Source organism: Thalassophryne amazonica, chromosome 9 (genome assembly GCF_902500255.1).
Source record: "Thalassophryne amazonica chromosome 9, fThaAma1.1, whole genome shotgun sequence".
Taxonomy (NCBI): Eukaryota; Metazoa; Chordata; class Actinopteri; order Batrachoidiformes; family Batrachoididae; genus Thalassophryne; species Thalassophryne amazonica.
In genome coordinates, this window is record NC_047111.1 from 42,057,359 (window position 1) to 42,081,317 (window position 23,959).

The 23,959-nt window shown below is 41.6% G+C and overlaps 1 protein-coding gene across 2 annotated transcripts in view; it reads right to left on the bottom strand.

Annotated features, from left to right (window-relative positions):
• Window positions 1-23,959, bottom strand: part of jade2 (jade family PHD finger 2) — a 647,761-nt gene that overhangs the window by 541,513 nt on the left and 82,289 nt on the right. For both annotated transcript variants that reach the window (XM_034177959.1, XM_034177958.1), the window contains exon 2: window positions 11,675-11,738. In XM_034177959.1, coding sequence (XP_034033850.1) covers window positions 11,675-11,738 — 64 coding nt within the window. The remainder of the gene's footprint in view (window positions 1-11,674; window positions 11,739-23,959) is intronic.

Below are 23,959 nucleotides of genomic sequence, written 5' to 3' on the forward strand. Positions count from 1 at the left end.
ACAGTGTGAGCTGTAACAGGCTGAGATGCACAGTGAAAGTAATAAGTAAATAAATAAATGTATCGCTTCAAAGACACATCAAGTCTGTTTCTTAAGGTGGGCACCTGATATTACCTTCATCCCAAGCCAAAAATTATAAGTTTTTCATCAGCTTACTCTTGGTTACACAGACTATGCACAGGTGCTGTGCCACAGACGGGTGTGAAATGCGCCCCCACCCCCCATGTTTGAGTAAAGGTCCAATTTTTATGACATTTTAAAGACATTATATGCAGCGGAGCAAGCCAGATGCAATCTTGCACTGCCCCAGCAGATCAGACAAGCAGGAGACAGAGCCCGGTTGAGCACCACAGTGCTGCTGTTCCCGATATTGCAGATGGCCAGAGGGGAGAAGAGCACCTTTCCCAGCAGCAGGAGCACCAACAACACCTGGAGCCTACCCCCCACAATGAGCATCATGAGGACACCCCCCGCAGCGAACCCCCGACAAGAACAAGGAGGGAGAATCCTATTCGACAGCCCAAAGTGAAGTGATAAAGAGGCATGGAGAAGTCTCGACCATGATCTGCATGTCAGCCTGAAGTCACTGCAAGGCAACGTATCCACCAAGCTGAACCTCTTTGGCAACATTATATATGAAGAGGGCAAGGCAAGGTTTGGGGAAATGGCGCAGAGGAAGAACACGGTCAGGGAGCCAGGGGAGCGGGAGGAAGGAGATACACAATCTCGTGAAGGAGAGGAGGTTGAAGAAAACAAGAAGGAAGGACTCAAAGCACTCTGGGTCCAAATCAGAGGGATGCTGGCAACCTTGCGGAGGCCGGAGCAGATCCAAAGACGGAGAAGCAGGAAGGAGAAAGAGAGGACAAAGTTCTTCCAGGACCCTTCAAGTTTGCCAGTAGCGTCCTCAAGAGAAAAGAACGGGAGGCTGGAAGTCACAGCACAGGAGCTTGAAGAACACCTGAAAAGCAGTTTAAACGATCCTGCGAGGAATATTCCTCTTGGGTCACCAGGATATGTGCCCTGCCCTGCAGAGCCTGAATCTCAGTTCGACACAACACCACCAAGGTGGGCCGAGATCAGGCAGGTGGTGGACAACGCAAGATCTGCGTCAGCTCCAGGCCTGAATGCCGTGCCATATAGGGTATACAAGAGCTGCCCGATGGTACTGAAGCTCCTTTGGAGGCTGATGAGAGCCGCCTGGAAGACTCAAGCCATCCCATCTGAGTGGACCAGGGCAATAACTACCTTCATCCCAAAAGAACAGGATTCCCGTAACATCAACCAGTTCAGAGGAATTGCCCTACTGAACGTGGAAGGGAAGATTTTCTTTTCAGTGGTGGCGAAGAGAGTGACCAGCTATCTCCTAGAAAACAACTACATTGACACCCGCTGTCAAAAGGCAGGCATTCCAGGATTCCCAGGCTGTGTGGAGCACTCAACCATGATTTGGAACCAGATTCAGTCAGAAAGCATGAGAAGTTAGACCTGCATGTTGTCTGGCTGGATCTGGAAAATGCCTATGGTTCGGTCCCTCACCAGCTCATCACTTTTGCCTTGGAGTTCTTCTACATCCCAACCTGCATCCAGAAGCTGGTATCCAACTACTTCAACAGTTTGCAAGTTTGCTATGCCACACAGGACGCTACCACCAACTGGCAACAGCTTGAGAAAGGCATCGCAATGGGCTGCTCAATCTCTCCCATCATCTTCATGGCAGCCTTTGAGGTGATTCTGATTGGCAGTAGGCAGATGGGGCGAGGGATAAAAACGTGGTCAGGACAACGGTTACCAGCTCTGCGGAGTTACATGGATGACGTAACAAGCGTACTGCAAACAGCGCCATGTACTGTCAGACTCTTAAGGAGGTTCGAAGAACTCCTCAGATGGGCGAGAATGAGGATCAAGCCATCAAAGTCCCGCAGTCTGTCGATCCGGAAGGGAGCCAGGAATGACCTCATCTCCTTCACAGTGGATGGAGGAAAGATTCCATTGTTGGCTGATCAACCAGTCCAAAGCCTGGGAGAGCAGGCTTGGGGTGGGGAACAGCCCCCAAGTTTTGGTTCAAGGCTACAAGAAAGGAGAGGAAAGAGTTGGTGATTGAGGAGGTGGTCAGGAACGAGGAGGAGCAATACAAGATCAAGGCGCTCAGCCAGCCACAGCAAGGGCGATGGACAACTTGGGAAGCAGTCGTCAGCAGGACCATCAAGTGGTCCGACTTGTGGAAGATGCCTCAAGCAAGGCTTAGTTTCCTCATTCGGGCCACGTATGACACCCTCCCCAACCCAAGCAATGTGAGCCAGTGGTACGGCTCAGAGGAAAGCTGCCAGCTCTGCAATGCCACCAAACCCAAGCCTATAACATATCCTGTCTAGTTGCAAGACAGCTCTGGCGCAGGGTAGCTATAGGTGGCGGCACGATCTGGTTCTGCGGAAGCTGGCAGAAGTCCTTGTAGCGCGGAGAATGGAAGCAGCCAAAGACCCTCCTTCTAAGACTCGGACATTCATCAGCTTTGTTAGACAAGGGGCTGGAGCTCAGACCATCAGCCAGAAGGAAAGATCATTGTTAACACCTGGATGCAACTGGAACTTAAAGGTGGATCTTGATTGGCAGCTCAAGTTCCCCCCAGAGATTACCACCACCTCCCTGAGGCCAGACGTCATCCTGTGGTCCTCTGATGTCAAGACAGCGATCCTGGCAGAGCTAACTGTCCCTTGGGAGGGAGGAATGGAGGCTGCCTGTGAAAGGAAGAGAGACAATACACCGACCTGGTAGCCGAGTGCCGGGAAGCCGGATGGTCCACAACTATCTACCCTGTGGAGGTTGGCTGCAGAGGGTTCATTGGAACATCATCCAGCACCTCCTCAGGAAGATTGGAGTGTCCTGGAACAAGGCTGAAGAGGGTATCTAGGGACCTGGCAGAAGAGGCAGAAAGAGCCAGCTTCTGGTTGTGGTTTGAGTAGGAAGGACAGGTCGTGGGGGAAAGAGGGGTCCTAAGGGCGGTTGCAGGAGGCGGCAGGGAGAAAAAAACTAAAAAACTAAAATCTTTGCTAATATTTGATGGTCTAGTGGTTAAACGTTGGGCTTCAGACCAGAGGCTCCTCGGTGCAAAACCAGCTAGAGTGGAAAATCAGTAAGGGACCTTGGGCAAGGTCCTTAATCCCCTAGTTTCTCCTGGTGTGTAGTGAGCGCCTTGCATGGCAGCACCCTGAAATTGGTGTGTGAGTGTGTCTGCGTGAATGGGTGAATGTGAAGCATAATTGTAAAGTGCTTTGAGCTTCTGATGCAGACGGAAAAGCGCTATATAGGTCAGAATCAGAATCAAATTTATTGCCAAATAAGTTCTCACATACAAGGAATCTGGTATTACTGGTATATAAACAACAATAATAAAAACGATAAGGAAAAAAATAACTCGGTAGAAGTAAGAGGTCAAATAGGCAGGGTTAAAGGGGTCTCTGGGCTTATAAATGCAGTCAATTTACTTCTTATTTAATAAATAATGATTACAAATATTTAAGAAGCAGCTTAGATTGAAGATGGGAAAAAATGTGCAATTAATCACAACTTGTCTATGGACAGTCACAATGTGTGTATAATATATATATATATATATATATATATTATATAATATATCTAATATATATATATATATATATATATGTGTGTATGTGTATGTATATATATATATATATATTATATATATACACACACACACACACACACACACACACACACACGGTCTTTCCCCCCTACTCTTCTCCCTGTACACCAACAGCTGCACCTCTAGCCACCAGTCTGTTAAGGTCCTGAAGTTCGCAGACGATACAACCCTCATCGGACTCATCTCTGATGGGGACGAGTCGGCCTACAGACAGGAAATCGATCACCAGGTGTCCTGGTGCAGACAGAACAACCTGGAGCTCAATGCTCTCAAGACAGTGGAGATGGTTGTTGACTTCAGGAAGAACCAAGTCCCCGCCAACCCCATCACCCTTCTGCTACCTGGGGATCATCATCACCCAGAATCTCAAATGGGAGCTGAATTTCAGCTCTCTCACCAAGAGTGCACAACAGAGGATGTACTTTCTGCAGCAGCTAAGGAAGTTCAATCTGCCAAAAACGATGGTGAACTTTTACACTGCAATCGAGTCCATCATCTCCTCCTCCATCACCGTTTGGTACGCTGCTGCCACTGCTAAGGACAGAAGCAGACTGCAGCGTATCATCCACGGAGCAGAGAAGGTGATCGACTGCAATCTGCCATCCCTCCGAGACCTGTACACCTCCAGTGCCCTGAGGCGAGCAAGGAAGGTAGAGACCGATCCCTCTCACCCAGGACACAAACTTTTTGTCACCCTCCCCTGTGGCAGGTGGCTGAGGTCCAGTAGGACTAAAAACTGAAGACACAAAAACAGCTTCTTTCCGTCCACAGCTAGACTTATAAATAATGCCAGAGACCCCCATTTACCCTGCCTCCCCCCCCTCACTCCCACAAAGTACAGACTGATCATCCCTAACTGTTCATCTGCATGCCTGCACAGCCCCATTCCACTAAATGTATTTGACAGTGAATATAGTTTTGCCCATTTGTCTATCTGACTCCTTTCCTTCTTAGGGCCCTGTCCCACTGGTGTTTAGGAGGATTTGCGTATGGATTGCACACAAAATTGGCTCATATTCGCTTATCATCAGCAATATGCGTGAAACATGCTTGTATGAGTCGACTGACACCCACAGACGTCTGCAATTATCCGCAGAGGCACGTTTTTCCATTACCAGGATTATTAAGCTGCAGAAAATTTTGGCATCCGCCTTACGTACTCCATACATACTCAATACATACACAATGCATAATCTATGCACTGTATATTCGCCGTCATCTGCTATCTGCAACTGACAGGGATTTGCGGCTTGGCAGCGGACTAGGACAGTGTGTAAAATGGATATTTTGCGTGTCCATCATGTCCATATCACGAACTAAAAGTTGTAGCGACTGCATACAGATTGGCTTTGCATCTGATTTGCAGCGGATGCAAATCAGATGAGCTGTGTTCACAGCTGGACGCCATTCTTTGTTCTACCGGCTGCCACGCGCTCTGCGCTGGATGCTGCATATATAAAAATAATTATTTCATGGCGGATTAACCATTTTATTCTGCAAATTGGCTGTTGAAAATGGCTCTAATCACTTCCTGAATCACAGAGGAAGCTGCAGCTGGGCTGTGCACGCACGCGCAAACGGCTGACTAGCTGCAGAAAGCATTTTGAGCCGTCTAAAAAAGTAATTATTTGACTTGTTTACATTGTCAAGGCTTGATAAAACAGTTGCATGTTTTTTTCCTTCTTGTCTGCAGCTGTTACAATATTTATTCCTGTTTATAACAGATTTAACTTCTTGTTATAATCGTTGAGCCGAGCTGTGCTCTGGTGCGATCCGCTGACGTCACCACTCGCCGTGTTCACTGCTTGTTTACTCCAATCAACTTGTCCAAGTCCAGCAAATGCTCCAGAGACTGTATTGTTGGTGTGAATAGTGATGCCGAAAGGAGCGAGTGCACTTCTTTTATGACCACAATGCAGATGCCGTGCATGCACAACACGTGCGCAATGCATTCATAATGCACCCATAATACTGCTGTGATAATCACAATGCGTCGGATCCGTTTCCTCACTACATGCGTTATACAACCGTGATTGTTCATCATATATTCGCTATATATTATTAATACGAGGTCTGTTAGAAAAGTATCGTACCTTTTTATTTTTTTTCAAAAAAAATATGGATTTGATTCATATGTTTTTACGTCAGCCAAGCTTGAACCTTCGTGCGCATGCGTGAGTTTTTCCACGCCTGCCGGTTGCGTCATTCGCCTGTAGGCAGGCTTTGAGTGAGCACTGGTCCACCCCTCTCGTCGTCGTTTCATTGCGAGGAAATGGCGGAATGATATGGGCTTTTTTTCCATCAGAATTTTTTCAGAAACTGTTAGAGACAGGCAGCTGGAAACCATTCGAAAAATTTATCTGGCTTTCGGTGAAAATTTTACAGGCTTCAGAGAATAAGGACTGTTACTACAGCTTTAAGGACGGCCCACAATGGCGCACGGCGCGCTGCGCTCCGAGGCGCCATCAAGAGGCAGAAAACACCACATCATTTCTAAACAGATGGCTGTGTGGAGCCGGGACCGTCGTGTGCAATTTATCTGGTTATCACAAGAGCTGGACATCAGCAATTTTCCGGCAGATTTCACTTTTAACAAGAGATTTTGTCATGGAAAGCAGCGTGGAGGCTTCGCGCATCACAACCGATTCGCTGATGAAGAGAGACAAAGGAACACCTCCGTTTCGGGGTGCCAGAGGACAAGCCCAGCTCTCCACAATTTCTCTTATACTCACTCGACTGGTAAGCACTGAAAGCCGAGATAGGCATGTCCCAACTTGTCCTCTAACACTCCAAAACGGATGTGTTCTTTGTCTCGCTCCATCAGTGAATCGGTCGTGACGCGCGAAGCCTCCGCGCGGCTTTCCATGACAAAATCTCTTGTTAAAAGTGAAATCTGCCAGAAAATGGCTGATGTCCAGCTCTTGTGATAACCAGAGAAATTGCACACAACGGTCCCGGCTCCACACAGCCATAAGTTTAGAAATGGTGTGGTGTTTTCTGCCTCTCGATGGCGGCTCGGAGCGCGGCGCGCCGTGCGCCATTGTGGGCCGTCCTTAAAGCTGTAGTAACACTCCTTATTATCTGTGAAGCCCGTAAAATTTCCACCGAAAGCCAGATACATTTTTCGAATGGTTTCCAGCTGCCTGTCTCTAACAGTTTCTGAAAAAATTCTGATGGAAAAAAAGCCCAAATCATTCCGCCATTTCCTGACAATGAAAATCCGACGAGGGGGCTGGACCACTACTCCCACAAGGAGTGCTCACAGGCAAATGATGCAACCGACAGGCGTGGAAAAACTCACGCATGCGCACGAAGGTTCAAACTTGGCTGACGTAAAAACATATGAATCAAATCCATATAGTTTTTGAAAAAAATAAAAAGGTACGATACTTTTCTAACAGACCTCGTATATCTGTAATTCATACTGGGACATTTGTCATTTTTGGCCATTTTTGTTGGGGACGACAATGAATGCCTGTAATTTGTGTACTTAATCCATGCGCAATTAATCCTCTCCCCAGTGGGACAGGGCCCTTACAGAAGTATTTTTGTCCTTTTCTTGTTATTGTTGTTTATGCACCTATTACTTCCTACAGAAGTATTTTCTTTTTTAAAGACATGGATGACCTCTAATTTCCTGCTTTTAAATTCAGATAAAACTGAAGTTATTGTACTTGGCCCCACAAATCTTAGAAACATGATGTCTAACCAGATCCTTACTCTGGATGGCATTACCCTGACCTCCAGTAATACTGTGAGAAATCTTGGAGTCATTTTTGATCAGGATATGTCATTCAATGCGCATATTAAGCAAATATGTAGGCCTGCTTTTTTGCATTTGCGCAATATCTCTAAAATTAGAAGTGATATTACGGATCACCTGCCAGTATTCACTGTTTTTGCATTACATGGTCGAGTGTTTCGAAAGGATTTTAATAGGTTGAGTAGAAAAGTAACACCAATAGCCATTGACAATTTAAGGGAGGATTTACTACGTCAGAATTGGAATGAAGTTTATGTTGATGATGTTGATGTATCCTATGATGGTTTCATTTCCTCTATTTCTAAGTTATATGATAAACATTGTCCTCTTGTTGACAAAATATACACTAATCGATACGGCAATAAACCATGGATAACTAAGGGACTTCAGAGAGCATGTAAAAAGAAGAATTTATTGTATAAACAATTTATAAAATTAAGAACAAAGGAAGCTGAAAGTAAATATAAAATTTATAAGAATAAACTAATTTATATTATGAGATTTAGTAAGAAAAAATACTATAGCGAGCTACTCGTTAAAAACAAGAATAATATAAAAAATACATGGAACATTTTAAATAAAATAATAAAAAAGAGTAAAAATGTTAGAGATTATCCTTCTTTTTTTCTCTTGAATAATATTGTGATTGAAGACAATGAGTCTATTGCTGACCATTTTAACGAATTTTTTGTCAATGTGGGGAAAAAACTAGCTAGTAATATCGACTCAACGAGCACAATTTTTTTTTGAAAATAAGATAACATTTATTAAATCTGTGTCAATGTTTGTTGGTGCAACCAATGAAGAAGAGATAATTGATCTGGTGCATAATTCCAAAAGTAAGAAAACAAAGGATTTTAATAATTTTGATATGGCTTTTCTGAAAAACATTATTGATTGTATAGCGAAACCTTTCAGCTATATTTGTAATATATCATTAAGTTCTGGTAAATTTCCTTCTCAGATGAAGATAGCAAAAGTAATACCTACGTTTAAAACCGGGGACAAACACACTTTTTCCAATTACAGACCTATTTCACTTTTACCACAATTTTCGAAAATACTAGAAAAAATTTTTGTAAAAAGATTGAATAATTACTTGCAAAAGCATGAGATACTTTGTGAAGAACAGTATGGATTTAGAAAATCTAGATCTACATCACATGCATTGATGGATTTTATCGAAAATATAGCGACTGCAGTAGATAATAAGCAATATACAGTAGGTATTTTTTTTGATTTACAGAAAGCATTTGATACTGTTAACCATGAAATATTATTAACCAAATTACAGAAATACGGAATTAGAGGATTAGCATATGATTGGATAAATAGTTATTTACATGGTCGGTTTCAGTATGTTCATTATAATAACATTGATTCTGGACTTCGGGAAATTACGTGTGGGGTGCCCCAGGGTTCGGTGTTAGGACCCCTGTTATTTATACTATATATAAATGATATAAGTTGGGTGTCAAGAGTACTGAGGTGTGTCCTTTTTGCAGATGACACAACTGTGTTTTGTAGTGGTGATAATCTTGAACAGCTTTTGGATACTGTGGAAAATGAATTGGATAAATTCAAGGCTTGGTTTAACGCTAATAAATTGTCACTTCACCTTGGAAAAACTAAATGTATTATATTTGGAAATAAATTTGTACCTAAATGTAAAAATGTAACCATTAACAATATGGAAATAGAGACAGTGACTGAGAATAAATTCCTTGGTGTTATAATTGATAATAAACTCAGCTGGAAACCGCATATAAATTATATAAAATTGAAAATGTCAAAATCTATCGCCATCATGTACAGGGTCAAGGACACACTGTTACAGGAAGGATTACTCACTTTATATCATTCTTTAGTAGTATCATATATGACATATTGTGTGGAGTCTTGGGGTAACACTTATAAATCAAATACCAATCAAGTATTTCTCTAACAAAAACATGCCATTAGAATTATTTGTAACAAACATTATCTTGAGTCAACGCATTCTTTGTTTATTATTTTAAATTTATTGAAATTAGAGATTTAGTGGATTATATCACAATACAAACTTTGTACAAAGCAAATAATCGAGCCTTACCACTTTATGTCCAGAACCTGTTCAAGATAAGGGATTCTGGATATAGTTTACGAGGATGTGCTGTATTTAAGAGGCCTCCCGTACGCACTAATATAAAGGGTTTTTGTGTTTCAGTTAAGGGGGTGAAGATTTGGAATAAATGTCCTGTTGAAATTAGATTATGTAGTTCTTTAGTTTGTTTTAAGAAACGTTATAAAAACCTATTAATTTCTGGATATATTGGAAAAGGAAATTGAATTTAATGTATAAATATGATGTATAAATTTGTTAATGTATGGTATGTATCTGTGGGGAATGTATGTATATATATATAGGAGTGTGAGCAAAAATGGATATGTATTTATGAGTCCTATTTTTTTTTTTTTTTTTTTTTGGAGTATAAGTGTAAAATGTGTTGGACTGGATTTTTGGTATAGGGGTGGGTAACATAAGCTTTGCTTCTTCCCACCCCTTTTCAGACACACAGTGCAAATTTTGGTTTTGGTTTTTGTTTTGATATGTTGTGTCTGTACTGTGTTGATGCTGAAATAAATTTCATTCATTCATTCATTCATTCATTCAGAAAGGTCTTGTCTCAGAGTGATGCTGAAAAGCTAATTCATGCATTTATTTCTTCTAGGCTGGACTACTGTAATTCATTATTATCAGGTTGTCCTAAAAGTTCCCTGAAAAGCCTTCAGTTCATTCAAAATGCTGCAGCTAGAGTACTGACAGGGACTAGAAGGAGAGAGCATATTTAAAATTCTTCTTCTTACTTATAAGGTTTTGAATAATCAGGTCCCATCTCATCTTAGGGACCTCATAGTACCATATCACCCCAATAGAGCACTTCGCTCTCAGACTGCAGGCTTACTTGTAGTTCCAAGGGTTTTTAAGAGTAGAATGGGAGGCAGAGCCTTCAGCTTTCAGGCTCCTCTCCTGTGGAACCAGCTCCCAATTCGGATTAGGGAGACAGACACCCTCTCTACTTTTAAGATTAAGCTTAAAACTTTCCTTTTTGCTAAAGCTTATAGTTAGGGCTGGATCAGGTGACCCTGACCATCCCTTAGTTATGCTGCTATAGACTTAGACTGCTGGGGGGTTCCCATGATGCACCCAGTGTTTCTTTTATTCACCTCTTTTTGCTCTGTATGCACCACTCTGCATTTAATCATTAGTGATTGATCTCTGCTCTCTTCCACAGCATGTCTTTTTCCTGGTTCTCTCCCTCAGCCCCAACCAGTCCCAGCAGAAGACTACCCCTCCCTGAGCCTGGTTCTGCTGGAGGTTTCTTCCTGTTAAAAGGGAGTTTTTCCTTCCCACTGTCGCCAAGTGCTTGCTCACAGGGGGTAGTTTTGACCGTTGGGGTTTTTCTGTAATTACTGTATAGCTGTTGCCTTACAATATAGAGCGCCTTGGGGCAACTGTTTGTTGTGATTTGGCGCTATATAAATAAAATTGATTTGATTTTATTGCTGTTTATGTACCAGTGACACCAGATCAAATTCCTTGTATGTGAGAACTTACTTGGCAATAAATTCAATTCTGATTTGATTATATATATATATATATATATATATATATATATATATATATATACACGGCCTAAAACGGCCTTGTTTCTGCTTAAAACTGACTAGAATGATCTAAAAGGTTTTACCTTTATCATCTGATGATTAATAATCTCAATCTATTTGATCACTTTGGGTGGAGAGACTCTGTCTCAGATGAGCGGCTGAGGTCTAAAATGATACATGCGCAGTGAAGGCAGGGCGGGCCAATTGTTAGGGGCGGACCGTTTGGTCTGCCACATCGCAACTTTTAGATGTATTCCTGGTCCAACACACCTGAATCAAATGGCTGAATTACTGCCTCAGTATGCAGTCAGGTTCTCCAGCATGTTGCTAATGAGCTCATTAATTGACTCAGGTGTGATGAAGCATAGACACATCTAAAAGTTGCAGGACACCAGTCCTCAAGGACTGGAGTTGAAGAGCCCTGGTCTACATGGACTGTCTACATGGGCAGTGAATATGAGAAATCCTGAACTGGCAAAGACCAGGCAACACAGAAACCTTTTATTTTTTTGGCTGGTGGTGGTGGGGCTGGGGTCTTGCTCCCTCAAACACACATACATCTCACCACATCCTCCATCTCAAAATCTCTCTCGTCAACTTACTGTCAGTGGTGTCGGAGTCGTTGCTGCTTGTGGAGTATTTTCTCCTTTTATTCTCGCTCTCCATCTGTCAAGGGGGATGGGGGAGCAGGACAGAAAGAGTAATGAAGAGTGAGAAAACATTTTACATGAAAACACAAGTGTTAATGGAATAACGCACTGATGGCACCAATCTGTCAGAGCTTCCAGCAGGCAGGCTGCCACAATAAACTGACTCGATCACTGTTAATGCACATTAGCTCTACAGAGTTGCTGAAAACTTCACAATGATACAGTTGTTCTACTTCTTCACATACAGCAGGAATCCTTGTGCACGGTTTCTTTTTTTAATCCAATGTCAGTACTGTGGTCACTAGTATCATTTCTCATTAACCAACAGGCAGGAAACCTGTTGAACCATAAGTGTGCATGACAGCGTTAATGTGTTTGTCTCTCCCTGCAATAGACTGGCATCTCGTCTAGAGTGTACCCGCCTCTTGCCCTTTGACTGCTGAAATAGGCGCTCGCTCCCCTGTAACCCTTAACTGGAATAAGCAGGTATAGAAAATAAATTAATCCATGATAAATATCTGTTATGTACAAAATCTTAGGTAAAAAAAAAAAGACTTGTTTAAAGAAAATTTGGCTTAATTTTTGTCTAAATTGAAAAAAACCCTGTTAAGCATTTTTTTTACATGAGAAAAAATCTTATTTTGGAAAAAAATGATCTCACTTTTTCATTATAGGTTTTTCCAGCTAATATCAACCTGTATTTAACCAGTAACAAGGAAAGGCAATGGATTTTCAATCATCCAAGCAAAGGAACAAGATTGTTTTCCTTATTTTAAGACAGAGGCTAATCTTAAAATAAGAATTCTGTCTAGTTTTAAGGCACATTTTGATTATTCAGTGCCTCAACATTTTGCTAGTTTTTAGAATTCTAACCAAGTAAATTCTTTTTCCCCCATTGCCTTTTTTTTTTTTTTGCTTAATACAATACAATTTGGCTAGATTTTGGATTATTTTGAGAGGGACAGTTTTTGCAGCGCATTCATTTTCAGCTGCTTAGGGTTCGGGTCATGGCTCCGGGTCACGGAATAGGACCAAACTGAATTTCCAGGAAGTGCCCTGTACAGCATCATTAAATAGAAAAAATCCTGGTAACAAGAGATCAAGGTGAAAAGATGAGGTCAAGTTTCAGTTAAGTGAGAGTTGATCTGCTCTTTCAGGGTGAAACATGAAAGCCGCAGTGTCGTACTCACTGGGTATTTGTGTCAAAAACCCATTTCTAGTAGCTGGAGCGCCAAATGAAGGAAAGTTACATACAGTGTCAGAGAGAGGAAAAGAGAAGGTCAAGAGAGTCTGAGAAGGAAAAACAAAATGAGGCAAAGGACACAGCGGCAGATAGAGTCAAGAAGTCAAAAAGCAGTTTTAGCGCACTACCTGCCAGGAAAGCCCTGAGAGGAGGAGGTGGGTTGCGGCTATTCTGGGCTATTCCCGCTTATATGGGGCCTTCCTGTATCTGCGGACCCCTCGCCTGCCCTGAACACACAATATGTTGACAGAAAAACACCGCACTTTTCCGCCACAGCCAAATATTTTCATTCTACTGTCCTACCATCTTGCTCCCACTTTCGTCATAGCCCACAACTTCACATGTACCCCCAACCCCTTACAATAACAGGGTCGCAGTGAGTCAGAGGTGTAAGGTCAAGTACATTATTGACTTCCTCTGCCTCTCCCTCAGTCGCCCCTCTCAACAGCTTCCCATCTGCCTCGCTCATCCTCATTTTCTTGCCTTTGAGTAGGACAGATGAGTACATCATTGACGTCCTCCAGCTATGTCTGACTTCAAGTCTGGATCCATCTGTGAGTTTCCCCTCACCTATTAATCTCTCGGGCGATCCATTTAAATGACAGCTGGCTACCAGCGGGGATTTTTCCCCCGTCATTAAATATTTCATGTGGCTCAGTGAAATATTTTTCTGTGACCACCCAAAAGAAAACGTGTCAGGAAATGTCACTTTGTGGTAACCGACAGTGTTTGAAGTGGCAAGTATGAGTCCTGTATGAGTCCTGATCATCACACAGGTGATGGTATGGATGATCTGGGCTAACTGAACTGTGGTTGGACAGAAACATATGGCTGGAAAACGCAGTGGGCGACGTTTCAAAAATCATCATGTAGATGTTAATGTAATTTTTTGTACCAATATTGACACATACGGCATGTGGAAGCAATTTACAATAAAAACAAATATCAACCCAATGAAGCATCAGTGTTTCCCAATCTTTGATGAAACTCCGGTACCCCACCATAGCTTCAAAATCAGCAGAAAGTAATTCAATGTGACGGGGCTCCAGGATGTGACCAACACTGTTGCATAAGTGACCTTTTTTTTTTTTTTTTTTTTTTTTGAGTGGGTGCAAGTTAAAATTTTCCTCTGTTCAAATTTGTGCGAGTGCATGATGAACATTTGTTTTGTTGGCAGTAACTGTTGCAGTCACAGCTGTTAGTCTACTTTAACAAATGCAACAATGTTTAGGGTTTTTTTTTTTTTTTTAAATAGTTTGCACCACGTGTAGGGATGGGTATCGAGAATCGGTTCTTTTCGAGAATAGTTAAGAAATGATTCAAGCCACCGACATCAATAATTTTTTTGCTTAATGACCTTATCGGCCCTTCAGAGCGGCCGTTGTTTTTGAGGGTGTTTATTGGGAAAATGATCATTTCTCTATGTTGATTGCAGACCCTGCAGCGGCTCTGTAATCAACCGCTTCTGTAACAGCTCCACTTTGAAGCTTGAACCAATGAAGCAGTGCTCTGACCTGCTGCTTTGTTGGCTCTCTGCTTCGCTGCTTTTCAGAAGCAGAAAATCCACTTCTTAACCCCTCTCAAAGCCATTTAAAAATGTCAATCGTGAATCACTTTTCTGTGGATTAAAGTCACTAAATGGGACTGCTGTCTTGCTGCAGGCAAGAAACGATAATTGTCCTTCGTTCCGTTCGCACAGCTCCAAATGCTGCGCAGCTCTCTGCCCAGTCAAGTTGGAGTTCAGCCGGAATTAATAACTTCAAAGCAAATCACCATTTTAAATCAAATGACACCTCTTTCCAAATGTTGTAATACAAACAAACTACAATCGACCAAAACATTTTTTTTTCATTTCATCCCAAAATGAGATGTCCTGCGTTCTTTATGAATTACACTGATGCTGATGTGCAGCACAGCCAGTTGAGCTCAGCTCAGAAGTATGGAGTGACATTTATGCCATTAATGTCTGAAAGGAAACTCTTTTTGGCAAAAACTACAGATTTTGCTTATTTCTATTTATGCGCAGAGATCAAGGATCCACCATGTAGAGTTTATTTAAGTACAGAGATCAAGGATCCAGTGACCAATTTCACATTTATTTACTTTAAGACTCGATAAAATGTTTTTGACATAAAAAAAACCTGTAAATCCTACTTTTAGTACACAGAAAATTCACAAGAGGTATTGATAAAGGAATCGGATCGATAAGCAGAATAGATAGTGCCATCAATATTGATAAAATCTTATCAATCTTACCCATCCCTAACCATGTGTCATGCTTAGTTATGTTACATGTCATGGAATCCAATGGACATTGACCTTGTCTGACCTTTACTTTGGAGACCAAACATTCAACACAGTCAAAACTATTCTATTTATTAATCCTATAAGTTCAACCAATAATTTGCATCACTTTTTACCAAAACTGGAGCAACTTTAACTTTTGACTCCTGTGCAAAGTGAAACTGACCTTTGTCACCATTCTTGAAGTTTTTACCCCATAGCATTCAGTCATAGATAATCATAACTATATCTTTTTTGGAATATTTACGATCAGAGAAATGTGGTATAGTTTTCAATATGACTGGAGCAATTTCTAATTTTGAACCCCTATGTAATTCTTCAATTGACCCCTACCTGGCTGCCTATTAAAATTTAAGTGGCATTTGTGCTGAATTTGGTGTTTATTTCACCATTTGAAAGATTCCTCTGTAAATATACTGTTACCTGCTGCACTATGTGTGTGTGTGTATATACACATTCACATCCATTACACTAGTGTGTATATGTTTATTACTAAGCACAAAATTGTTCTCAGTAGGGATGTGAATCGTACAACAACTCACGATTCAATTTGATTCCGACTCTTGGGGTGACGATTCGATTCAGAATCGATTTTCGATTCAAAGAGCTCTGAGAAATAGTAATATTACTTAAAAATGTTTATCTTTAAGAAAATGCAGCTTTACAAGGGTGATCAAGTGATTCTAGATGTAAATTTACTTATCTGCTTTGCTCGTTCGGAGTTGGCTGGCAGTTTAGCGAAGCGCTGGTCAGTAGTCGGCAGAGATCGCTGCTCACCTCTTTTAGCTCCAGGTGATGGCGTAGCATGTGGGCTTGCGGATTTGAAGTGTTTCCGAAGTACATGACTTTCATTTTGCAGATTTTGCACACTGCATAAGTCAAGCTCCTTCTTACGCAGCAAATAATAAAATCCAAAATGCGACCAAACATTTGCCTTCAGCAAAGATGGTGCTGGCTGAATTAGCTCTTCGTCCGCCATGCTAAGCTACAGCCACTGAACTCTGCAGCGCACGAGTGTTTGAAGCATGCCGGACCACCCCCCCGTGGGGACGCTGTAGTACGGAAGCTGTTGCCTGACAGACAGTACACGCAGCAAGTAAGCAAGATTATGTTTAAAAAATGCTTTAAAAAAATCGATTCTTGGACATTTTGGATCGATTCAGAATCGTAATAAATAAGAATCGCGATTCGGACGTGAATCGATTTTTTCCGACACCCCTAGGTCACAGCACAAAAATCTCAATGGAAGTGCACCATACTTATATTCCAGTGAAACTTGTATACCTGAAAAACACACTTTTGTTATTAACAGTAATAATTCCCATATTTATTTAGGCCTTCTGGGGAACCAAAGTGCTCAACAAAATAAACTCCAGTAATAAAAGTGTAAACGCCAAAAAAGAAAAACTACACTACAACAATGTACAAAAATCACAAATTAAAGAGCTGATAATGCAGAAAAAAGGTGTGACCTGGATATGCTTTTTTCCCCTCTTCAAGAGGTGTTTTGTGATAGCTGTGACTTGCACTCCTGAAAATATGGTGTATATGTAAAGTCTTTGGTCTGAGGGTGCGTCAAAGAAGTCCATTCCCCATAGTCCATACCGACAAGGTTTCCTTGCTGCTGTGTGACATCATGATGAACATCTGATGTCATGACACAGGAGCATTTGTAATGAGGAAGATGGTTCCAATGGACCGATGAATTTAGAACCAGGTCTCAACTAGAGCTAGTTCTCAATTCCCATCTCTAACCTGCATGCTAGGTACAGTAGGTCACCAGGTAGCTGTTAGGCATGCTGAGGAGCTGTACAAGACTACCCCCAACTAACCTCGCTTAGGGTCACCACAGCAGAGCTAGTGCAGATCCACACTGGATTTGGCATGAGATTTACGCCATATGCCCTTCCTGACCAAACACCAGTTTTACCTGGAACAACACACAGCCCCTGGTGTTTTAAGAGGTCTCCCACCCAAGTACCAACCAGGACCTACTCAGCTGCTCTGTACACAGCTGCCTAGATAGCCAGCTAAATCAGAAAAACACAAATATGGCAGAGGCCCCCTCCCACCAAGAAAGGAAGATATATATATATATATATATATATATATATATATATATATATATATATATATATATATATATATATATGTCTTATTTGCGATGCAAGCATGGCCTTACCAAGGAAAAAATACATAATGTAGTATAGCTTCTATTAAGGAAGTGCAAATCTCTTTCAATCCAATTACCCCGCAATGTGAGGAAATGGCTGAGAATGTCAACAAGCAACTGAAGGAGGACATCAATGCACGCATTTTCTCTGCAGGTCAATGAGCGGACTGATACGGTGGATGTGATATTTTCTACTTTGAAAACATGAAGCATATACACAGCCTGGGGGATACCAGTGGCTTCTGGATTTAGTGCCCCTGACAGATCTCACTGACCTGCTTAATGAGTTTAATTTAGAGCTGCAGGGCAAGAATAAATATGTAATCAACGTGATCAGCTCAGTGAACACATTTTAAAGAAACAACTGCTGTCAAGTAGGCTGCAGACCAAACCTCACATGGAGGCAAAACTTCAATATCAGGAAAAGAATTATGACGAACAAGGTCAGAACATCTTGTCAGAATCTGTGAACACTTTTCCCCATCAACACCATTGAGCCTGTTGCCCGCTGTTTGTTTTCTCTATCTGGTTCAAGTACTGGTGTAGACTTTATAGCCTCTAAAGTAACATCCCTATTTTCACCTGGATAGGGCTGCTGTTGAGAATATCACGCCACAAAAAAAGCATCAAGATCAAGCAAAAGGTTGCTGTAGGGGTGAAATACAGCAGGGACTTTATGCGTGCCCCATGGCCGCAACAGTCACCACCATGGCAGCATCAGCAGGAACCCTGAACACGGGACAGCTAACGCACCTCTGGTGAAACATGAAGTCTTCAACTGCGGATCAAGTGGAGGAGGTGACGGCTTGTAAGCCAACAGCTGTGAAGGCAGGATGAAGGCTGCAGCAGGTCCTCAGACTTCAATCGTCTGGGATTTCCCAGCCATCAGGCCAGGCTAAGGATCTGTCAAGAGCCGTGTATTTGTCGGCATGCACTGACATAGGCACACAGGCGTCTCTCGATGGACCCTGGATGTAGATTTTCTCCGGTCCACCATCCCATCAGAGAGATTATCTTCCTCGCCATCAACTAACTGCCACAATGACAACAAATGATTTTGTTCTGGAGTTTTAGCTGCAATGTTGCCACTTTTCTGACAGTGTTGACCAGAGTAAGAAGCCAAAAGCAGCCAGTTTAGCCAATTTTGGCGTTGGGTTTTAAATGTGACTACCCAAGTGTAAAACATCATGTGGATATTTAATATAATCAGTCTTTTTATTATTATTATTATCATTATTATTAATATTATTACTACTGCTGAGTAAATAAACATGTTTTCTGAAGTCATATCACCAGTGGGAACTGACATTTGAAAATCTGTAAAAATTTAAATGAAAAGTGCAATAATTTTTTAATACTAATACATTGTGATCAGTTGACATGACTATGACCAGAGAAAATAGAAAGATCTATTTTACTTATTAGTGCACATGCCTGAAGATCCTATAATGACCAGGATGCACTGTACCCAGTGACTTCCAAGCCCATACCAAGGTCTACCACAGTTCTGGTAATGCTGCGACTGCAGATACCTTTCTACGTGCTACTGGATAATTAGAACTACTAGCTGATAGAAGTGATTACAAGAATGTCAAGCATATTTGTTTACCTGTATCCCTTTTTCACCCCACATCCATGACTCAACTCATCAGTTTCTCGCAGCTGTGAAGACAGTACTGCAAACTAACTTATTTTTCTTCTGTACCACCGTTAACTGGCGAGCAAACTCTCAGCACATTATTGCCATTACCTGGACTACAAAGTGGAATGAATCCCACGTTTTTACATGAAAGGGCCCCTGTTAAATCCATGTAAGGTCAAGGACATATTCAGCGATTTAGAAATGTCCATGAATCCATCTTTTGACTTGTCTACACATACTATATACAACAATGCTAGTGAGTCCAGAATGTAATTATCAACGTCCATTGTTCAGTGTTGTTAGCCAATATGTGTAGTTTCTTCAAAAATATTAGTCTTACCAATGTTCCGTTGGCAGCATTCATCCTCGACTTAAAATACATAAGCATACCAAGTGGCGAATGTCAGCTCTCATCAGTTTGTCCATGTTCAATGTTATACGAGGTCTGTTAGAAAAGTATCTGACCTTTTTATTTTTTTCAAAAACCTGATGGATTTGAATCACGTGTGCTTGCATGATCCAACCTTCGTACGCATGCGTGATTTTTTCATGCCTTGCCTCATTTGCTTGTAAGCAGCCTTTGTGTGAGGATGGGTGTAGTCTCTCATCGTTTTTTCTTTGCAAGGAAAATGGCGGAACGACTGGAGCAGCGCGACTGCATCAAATTTTGCCAGAAACTGGGCGACAGCCAGGTGGAAACCATTCGGATTATTCAGACGGCTTTCGGTGATGATGCTATGGGCATCACACAGATTAAGGAGCGGTATAACCGGTTTAAAGACGTCTGCACAATGGTGGAGAGCACGCCGTGCTCCAGTCAGCCATCAACATGCTGAAATGACCAGATCATTTCCAAAGTGAACGCTGTGATGATGTGGGACCGTCGTGTGACTATCCGAGAAATTGCGGAAGAGGTGGAAATCAGCACTTTTTCGGCACATTCCACTGTGACAGAAGATTTTGCCATGAAAAGAGTTGCAGCGAAATTCATCAGCACAAAGCTGATGGCGCAGCAAAAGTGCCTTCGTGTTGAAGCCTCACAGGACATGCTGGGACATGCCCAGCTCTTCCACCACCGGAAAATTCAGACGGCTTTCAGTGGCTTTTCAGTCGTGTGACTATCCAAGAAATGGATAGAAGTGCTGCTCCATGTCTCAGACACTGTGGGATGGAAATCAAGTCAATGTTCACAGACAAAATATGGCATAAACCAAAGGTCTAAAAGCCCTGATGGTGGAGAGCACCTATCCTATAGAGCTGGGTATCGATTCAAATTTCAAGAATTAATTTGATTCCAATTCTTAAGATTCAGAATCGATTATTCCGATTCAATTCAAGTCGATCCAATATTGATTTGAGTCAGTATTATTAAAACCGTTTTGAGGTGTTACCTAACTGTCTAGTTATGCAACATAATACTAGTATTATATTGACATCTGACAGCAAATTAATGAAGTATTGGCAGTTAATGATGGCTAATAAGACTGATGGTACAGACCAATTCCCATCCCAGAATGATATAGTATTTTTATTTTACAAACATACTGAAGGGCAGAATTACTGAACAGATCCAGGGCAGCCAAAAGAGGGCACCAGCAGTACCTGGTTCATTGACTGACACAGGTACATTTCTACACCCTTCCATATTTTGGCCTGTTGCCTTGTTTCTTTTGGCTTTAAAGTAATGCTGTAACAAAGATAAAACAAACAAACAAACTATGGCTTTACTTCACAAAATTTGGCCCTCAATATGAAGGAATAGTGTTTCAGAGAGTTATAAATTTAAAAATGTTCCATGGGCAAACTATCCCAGTCTCCCCTACAAACACTCATGTCTGCAGTGTGGAACACTGTAGGAGAACTTCAACCACAGCCGCACAGACTGACTTTTCAGTCAGTCTTCTCACACAACCACGCAGCGATTGCTGGTGGAAAAGACTGCTAATATTTGTCCTATCAACTTTCTGTTTTTGCAGCATTCATCTTTGTCCCAAAATACATAAGCATACCAAATGGCAAATGGCAGCTCTCCCTGGTTTTTGCGTGATCAAAACCATACACACGCACAGGCCACTTGGCTATTACAATATAGATACAAACACATATACAGTCCATGCGGAAAGTATTCACAGTGCTTCACTTTTTCCACATCTTATGTTGCAGCCTTATTCCAAGATGGAGTAAATTCGGGTTTTTTTTCCTCCCCTGAAAATTCTACGCACAACACCCCATAATGACATGACAAAATGTTTTATTAACTTTTTTTTGCAAATTTATTAAAAATAAAAAAACCAAGAAATCACATGGACATACTTACTTGCACCCTTTGCTCAATATTTTATATTTTTATATATTATATATATTATACATATTATACTCTTCACTCATTTCCCCTGCTGCCCTCCACCTCACACACAAACTCTAAATCCTGCACCCCCCCAGTCACTGACATCTTAATCCTGACACCCACCTCACAAACACTGAACATATCTCCAAAGACTGCTTATGCACCATATGCACTTTAAATTAGTTTGAAAAAGCTCATCAATGTTGAATCACTGCTCAATCTGCACAAGACATACTGTTACCACCAGGTACTTCACTGACCACATTCTACTGTCTACCGTATTATATAATCATTTTACATTTTGCTGTTGTGTTTTTTTAATGCTGTATTGTCTGAGAGACTGAGGAACAAAATTTCAATTCTCAATATTGTCTGTGTATGCGTTGCGGAATTGACAAAGTTGACTTGAATGAATAAATGAATGAATGAATAAGTTTTATTTAGCATGCACATAAAATACCAACATAAGAATCTCTTACTAACAAAACAAATCGAAAAAACAAAAGAAAATACAACAATAACTCAAATGATTTCCCAACTGAATACTGTTGCAAATGAGTATCTAATTTGACAATAGTTTTAGTATCAATTAGTATCTGAGCAACGACTTTTTGACAACCCTAATCAATGCATCTTTTATTTCTCCCTCCCCATCCTTAGTTCCGCCTGTTGTCATATGTGGATTTAACAGCGCAAACATCTCCACCTCACACATATTCACTATGCAAGTCCAGTGAAACTGCAGCACTGGAGGTGCAGCAAGTGTGTCACTCTGCCTGTGTCATGAAGTGTGTGTGTCTGTGTTGACAACCTGAGCGCATGTGTCTCGATGCACCTGTATGTCCCGCTCTGCTTGCAGAAACACATGACACCACACAGTATATATAATTAGGGAATAACCCTGTTGTGTCTGATAATTTGCAGACATTCATGCTGGATTTTATGATCGCAAATGGAGTTTTACCATTTTAAAACTGATATTTGCTACCGTAATCCAGCATGAGCATCCTCAAATCATCAGATCAACAGGGTTCTTCCCATTCTAATCCAATTCCATCATTTGCATGGTTTATTTTTCTATAAGTAATTCGGTCTGCGAATCGTTGTCAAAGAAAGTGGTCAGCTCGTCAAAGCTTACGGTCGCGACAGTGTCTTCATGCCAAACTGGAAATTCTGTGAGCAGACCCGCAGATTTCTCCATCTCGTCAGCTGTATTGAGGTAAACCCAATCAATCAAGCCAGTTAAATCCATTAAATCCACGCATTTCAGGATCGTCGTGGCTGCACTAGTTTCTGTCGGTCTCAAGTGACAGCATCATTGTTGACACCTGCGCAGCAACGTGGTCAGGCGGCGGAGTAACACATCAAATGTGAAACGGTTTTAATATTTTGCCACTGTCCACATGATATTTTATGGTCTGAAATCTCACAGGATTAACCAATCAGATTTACGGAAAAAATATAACTGGATTAGAATTATGACATAACCTGAGAAACCTACACCGGCAGTGACGCTGCAGAACCAGCATACACGTACATAACGGCGATACTGCATACACACTGTAATACGGTGTGTTTCTGTACTATTCTAGCTTAACACACATTCTTATTGTATCATCGTGCCGTGTACGGTCAGTGTGACACACACACACACACACACACACACACACACACACACACACACACACACACACACTGTCTTTTCAGCAATCACACATAGACATGGTCCCTGTTAACAATGTGGTGTGTTTGTCAATGATCAAACACACCACATAAGCATTCCCAAAGAAAATACAGGTCCACCCCCCAATGCATGAACAAATGGCAATTTCTGTCAAGCATTCATCACTGTATTCATCTCAGTAGATGTTTCAAGTCAGCATTCCTGCGGCAGAATAATTTTAAGGTGGCATCAGCACTTTGCAAACACACAGAACAATGTGGTGAGTAAATGTTCCTCAACTACCACTTTCTCAGTTGCACTCAAGTGCAGCACAATATTAGCTGTGACAAGTGCGTTCTCGCCTCACTGTGAAATTCCCACGCAGAGAGGAAGTGTGATCCTTCAACTTCTCATATTGATGAGGCTCACTCCATCACCACTTTCTGCAACCTTGAAAATCTGAAAGATTGACATGAAGCTATGCACATAACAGAGCAGGTGCTTTGTAACATCTGTTTATCTCTTGGTAGTTTTCTCCTTTTCTGGAAAATGATGATTCCACACTGTTGACTATATGCACGCATTAGTTCAGCTTTCTACGTCTGATGGCACCAGAACTACTGGTGCGGTCTCGTCAAACACCACATCCACCACAGCTGGCTCCACAGAAGAGTCGTCGTCGTGGTCAGGCAAAGTTACCTCCATCACTGGTTCCTCCAAGTGATCAGCCAAAGGGTTTGGTCGCTCTCTTCATTCCCAAACACCGGGATGAGGAGCAGGAATGGAGTAATTGTTCCACTCGACAAGAACGGGGACAGCTCCTTTTTTTAACTAATGGCGCACCTGTGCAATTGACGGCTGGATC